Below are 6,085 nucleotides of genomic sequence, written 5' to 3'. Positions count from 1 at the left end.
TCAAAGGTTGTATAAGGAAAAGAAGAAAATCACCCCAAAAAGAGGTCCGACATCAATGAGATTGAAAAAATCAAATTCGGGATTTATAATAACCGTTCAAAGGTTATTCGATAAATTGTATAAGAAAAGAAGGAAATTACCGCAAAAAGAGGGCTGACATCGATCAGACCTAAATAATGAAATTGAGGTACAGAATAAGTACACATAATAACCGTTCAGCGGGAACTGGATAAATTGTATAAAGAAAAAAAGGAAATTACCCCAAAAAAGAGGACCGACATCGATGAAACTTAAATAATTGAATTCTGGATATATAATAACCATTCAACGGTTTTGCGATAAATTGTATTTAAAAAAAGAAGGAAATTAACGCAGAAAGAGGACTGACGTCGATGAGACTTAAATAATCAAATTGAGGATGTATAATATGTACACATAATAACCGTTCAACGGTAATTGGATAAATTGTATAGAGAAAAAAATCATATTACCCCAAAAAAGAGGACCGACATCCATGATACTTAAATAATCCAATTCTTGATATATAATAACCATTCAACGGTTTTGCGATATATTGTATAAGAAAAGAAGGAAATTACCACAAAAAGAGGACTGATATCGATGAGACTTGAATAATCAAATTGAGGGTATATAATAACCATTCAACGGCTCTTCGAAAAATTGTATGGAGAAAAGAAGAAAATTACCCCAAAAAGAGGACCGACATCGATGAAACTTAAATTATCAAATTTGTGATATATAATAACCGTCCAACGGTTAGTTGATAAATTGTATTAAGAAAAGAAGTAAATTATCCCTAAACGAGTTCCAACGTCGATGAAACCTTATTGTTCAATTCCAGGAAACGTAATAACCGTTCAAAGGTTGTATAAGGAAAAGAAGAAAATCACCCCAAAAAGAGGTCCGACATCGATGAGATTGAAAAAATCAAATTCGGGATTTATAATAACCGTTCAAAGGTTATTCGATAAATTGTAAAGATAAAGAAGAAAGAAAACATCCCAAAAAGAGGTCTGACATCGATGAAATATAAATAATCAAATTCAGGATGTATAATAACCGTTCAACAGTTATACGATAAATTGTATGAAGAAAAGAAGGAAATTGTCCCAAAAAGAGGACTGACATCGATGAAACTAAATCCTGAAATTCAGGATATATAATAACCGTTCAACGGTTGTTTCTTAAATTTTACAAAGAAAAAATTAATTACCCCAAAAAGAGGTCTGACATTGATGAAACTTAAATAAGCTAATTCAGGATGTGTAATAACCGTTCAACAGAAGTTTAAGCCCTGTGTCTGAAAAAAAAATAATTTAATTTTTTCTTTGAGAAAGATGATTGCAGATGTGTGTAGATTCGTTGTTTTTCTTGGATGGAGTCTTATCGAAACATGGTTTTGGGATATTGGGAGAGGGCTCATTCAAACAATTTTTTTTCTTAGCTTCGCTTATAGAACTCTTCCTGGCCAGTCTTTGTAGATCGGGTGGTACTTTCTTGATACTTTGCATTCACATGTAAATTAATATAAATGATTATTCACGGGTAAGGGGAATGGGTGGTTATAGGACATAGTTATTTGAGAGAGTCATTTTGGTCTGGTTGGTCGAAGACTCCATTCTTCAAAGAAAGGAAAAAAAGAAAGAGGGGCTAAAGCATCCTAAAAAGATACACTTTTGATGGAAGTTATGTCATCAGTTTCCGCTATACTGGCCGGCATCATTTAGATTTCAGGTCTACTACTACTACTAATAACTCTTCGCAGCTAAAAGCCGCCTGAGGCCAACACAGCTACACACGCTCCTTCATCTCATCTATTAAAAGTCTCCCTCTTTACGCCCTCCCAAGGAAATATCATTTCCCTTAAATCTTTCTTTATGACATCATCCTACCCCAACTGAGGACGACTTGCTTTCTTTTTATCCCTAGACGGTTAGCTGAAAAGGAGAATCTTCGGCAATCTGCCATCATTCATCCGCAGAACGTGCCATAGCCATATTCATTTTTTTCTCATTATAACCCTAGAAGAAGGGATTGAACCACACTTTCCGCACAGCCTACTGTTTGAAATATGGTCAGGTCGCTATGTACATAAAGAAAAATATTGATTCCGTTGTCAGTGACAAGCTTAATTAAAAATGCAGTTTTATGTGGATTGTCTTTTTTCATGGATGATCATATCCATTCACTGACACAGAAATCTTTCTTGGGAGGCTGGGGGAGTGAAAACAAACTGGCCAATTATATGAAAAATATATGAGTTAGGAGGAAAATTCTGGAATTGTCCAGGTTTCGTTTTGGTTGAATCCCTTCATCTATCATTTTTGGCCGAATCTTTTGTTGTAGCCTTTTTCCTGAATCCTTTTGTGTAGAGTCTTTTACTGAATCCTCTTATATGTCCTTTTTGGCTGAATGCTTTGGTAACATTTCTGGCTGAATCCTTTTATATAACCTTTTTGGCTGAATCTTCTCTATAGACTTTTTGGATGAATCCTTTTATATGTCCATTTGGCTGAATCCTTTGGTACAGCCTTTCTGGCTGAAACTTTTTATATAGCCTTTTCGGTTGAATCTTTTCTATAGCCTTTTTGGCTGAATCTTTTTGTGTAAACTTTTTAGCCGAATCATTTGTATAGCTTTTTGGCTCAATACTTTTTGGCAAAGTTCCTTTGTGTAGCATTTTTGGATGAATCTTACTATCCATTCCTTTGATAATAAATATATACATTTTTAAATTGTTTCTTCCTAGGCGCACAAGTGCAGGAGTTTTGTACCCATGGGACTAAGGAAGAGTGTGTAGCTGTTAGTGGAACTGAAGAGCCGTGCAAGAAGCTTCACTTTAAGAAGATTCTTCAGCCCCACACGGATGAATCATTAGGAGACTGCTCGTTTTTAAATACCTGCTTTCATATGGATACATGCAAGTAAGATACAGCGTCATTTTTATACCTAAAGGGCATAACTTAGATTTTTCACAATTAAACAAGAGAACCAAAATGTGGTTTTTTGAAAAAAATATTTTTGAAGGCTTAAATAAGACAAAATCTCCACGGATTGTACAGTTTAGCTGAATATTTTGACTTCAATTTGGTATTTAGTGCATAAAATTGCGTTTTTTTTATCACATGTTGAACGAGGGTTTACGCTTCTCAAAATTTGAGAAAAGTATATTTTACTATCATTATTTTTCTGGAGGAATAGTACTAATCTCAGGTCTTTTTGCTTGACAATCATTTACCCAACAAAACTGTGTACAAGCTTTCGTACATTTTGTAACTTTCTTCATTTACCAACAATGATCCCTCTCTATTGTATATCTAAGACCATGACTATGGCGAATATAGGTGTTTTACAGTGCGCAGACCAGATGACCATATAAGCAAAAGATGCCTCGGATGTCTACCACTACCGGTATGGAAGAAGAGAACAGGAGGCCAAAAGAAGATGTGAAGTTTGTGAAGATGTGAAGATGTGAAGCTCGCGACAGTGAAGTTTGATGTGTAGCCAATCGGAGGGTTGAGGAAATACGGCCATTATTGGGGTCGTCAGTGCCTGAAGATTGTTGAACAAAATGTTACATCAAGCAATACAAGGCTTTTTAAAGTAACAGCTCTTTAAATTAATTAAGTTGCTGCGTCCGTATCGTAGCCGATATTAAGTCTTTTCTACTTCACTAGGCCCATTACAAAACTCTGACCACTTTGTAATTCTCTGGGGGGGGGGGGGGCAAAGTCAACTTTCCAAAAACAAAGAAAATTAAGGTAACGAACCAACCTTTGACTATGGAAAGTGTCCGTTCCTTTGGACCCTGATCGGAACCTTTGACTTCGATGAGATTTCCACAATATCATACATTAGACTCAAAGCTGAGGCTCTTAATTCTATTCTTCTTCAGAAATGTCACGAACATTTTACGTCCAAACCATTATAATGAGTAACAGTGATAAGCCTTGGATAAACCAAGAAATTCAAGCGCTGATCAAGACCCAATGTTATCTTCCGTCGAGTGGAGAAGTTGCAACAGCAAAAATGTTGCGCAATCATATTGTGAAAGCAAATAGAGAGCATTTTTCGTAATAAAGTGACTCCACAGCTGGCTACTAACCCCCGTAAGTGGCACTCTGAAGTCAAACGTTTGTCTGGATTACTTAGGAATATCACTCTGTGAAAATACAGAAAGACGATAGATCTTTAGTGTTGTCAACTGAAGTAGATTCGTTTTTCGCAGTGATATGTTCTACTTACCCGTCATTCACTGAAGAATATATCGGAGATCTCTCGTCTGGCTTTCCGAAAGAATAAATTGTGCAAGTATCCGATGACGCGGTTTCAAAGAGCTTGAAAAGCTAAAAAAAACTTTGGTTCGTATCCAGGTCACCTGCCTGTCAAACTACTCATCAAATTTGAAGTATTTCTAGATTAACCTGTGACATCAATATCAACTAATGCTTCAGAGAACAAAAGTTCCCACGAGCCTGGAAAAAGCTTACGTGCGCGTTATTCCTAAGGTAAGATGCCCCAATTCCTTTAATGAGCTCCGACCCATATCAATAGCCTCCGGTTTAGCCAAAGTGACCGAGTCATTCATATATCGAGAAATTTTTTTGCAAATAAGCCCTTGCCTCGACCCTTACCAGTACGGGTGCCTTAAAGGTAGCAGAACGATTCAGTACGTAGTGCGGCTCTAACATCTAATTACTGAAAGGCTAGACAAAGAAGGTACCATAGTTGATCTGCACCTCGCCGACTATCGTAAGACGTTCGATTTTATACGCCACATCACAGCTTTGCAGAATCTCAAACGGATGGGCGCGGGAAGGGCCCTTCTACTACTGATAGTAGACTTCCTGAGACATCGGTATCAGTACGTCTATGCACTTTTCCCGGGGATCTTTACTTTGCGTTGGCGGAAATACATGTGGCGCTCCACAAGGCACTAAACTTGCTGTCCTCTTGTTTTTAGCCTCTTTAACTGTGTTTTATGTGACAACACTGTCGAAAGATTCAAATTTACGGATGATTTGTCAGCCTTGCTGAAGTGTAATCTCATTGAAAGGTCCCAAGTGATCCACGAGTTCGATAGTGACCTAAAAGACAAATTCAAACATCAGTGCAGTTTAAATGGGCTTCATATTAACGTTAATAAGTCTAAAGTGATGACCTTCGATCCTCTGAAAAGAGAAATTTCTTGTATCACCCCTGGTACCCTTCCATTTCTACTGCGTTTGTCCTTGGTGTGACGTTCAAAAAAGATTGCTCATTTATAGCCCACACGTTACAAACCTTGTAAGAAATGGCAACTACTTGTTGCGATCCTTAAACATATTGATTCGGGTTTCCTATAAAGCTATTATTGCTCGTTTAGATGTCTTATGCACGCCCTTTGCTTGAATGCACAAGCCCAGTTTGGGGACCACAAGTGCATAACATCCAATACCTCAACGACGACATTGAAACAGTGCTGAAAAGAGCTTTAAAAATCATCATATAAACCAAGTATGTCATTTACGAATCTGCCCTCGCAGTTCTTCAAATCCTAATCCTTAAAGAACGCAAATACCATCTCATGATTAAGTTTGGACACTCTGTGCTTTTGAGTGATAAACACCGTTCCGTACTACCCCTAACCGCTGCAGTCAACCGAAACACACGCCAAAAGCACACGCTTTAATTAGTGCACTGCAGAACTGATCGTTTCAATATTTCATCTTTTTTTTTTTTTTACTAGTGTGATAAATCTACTTTGTGCTTAGTATGTTAAAAGGTGGCGTGAATTGGTTGCGGCATTATCCGTAACTAAATAGCCATTCTTATTAAATGATCCTGCTTGATTCTTGAGCAAGCTGTACGAAAAATGTATTTCGATCCCTTTTTCTATTGCTATAATAAAAGAAAGGTTGAGATGGTTAGGACGCGTTTTATGGATGAAGGATGACGGATTGCCAAAGATTGTGCCTTTTGACCATCAATCTGGGGCTAAAAGAAAAGTAGGTCGTCTCCGAACGGGACGGGAGGAGATTATAAGGAATGATTTACTGGGACTAGAACTTCAATCCATAGAACA

At 37.3% G+C, this 6,085-nt stretch overlaps 1 protein-coding gene across 1 annotated transcript in view; it reads left to right on the top strand.

Moving 5' to 3' along the window:
- Nucleotides 1–6,085, top strand: part of Mettl3 (methyltransferase like 3) — a 133,472-nt gene that overhangs the window by 88,410 nt on the left and 38,977 nt on the right. The window contains exon 6 of the mRNA XM_089094780.1: nt 2,771–2,945. Within this exon, the coding sequence (XP_088950906.1) occupies nt 2,771–2,945 (175 nt within the window). The remainder of the gene's footprint in view (nt 1–2,770; nt 2,946–6,085) is intronic.

This window comes from Artemia sp. Qi Xiang Cuo, chromosome 9, assembly GCF_049724085.1.
Source record: "Artemia sp. Qi Xiang Cuo chromosome 9, ASM4972408v1, whole genome shotgun sequence".
Taxonomy (NCBI): domain Eukaryota; kingdom Metazoa; phylum Arthropoda; class Branchiopoda; order Anostraca; family Artemiidae; genus Artemia; species Artemia sp. Qi Xiang Cuo.
The sequence above is the reverse complement of the archived record's forward strand: the minus strand, read 5'-3'. Positions and strand labels throughout refer to the sequence as shown.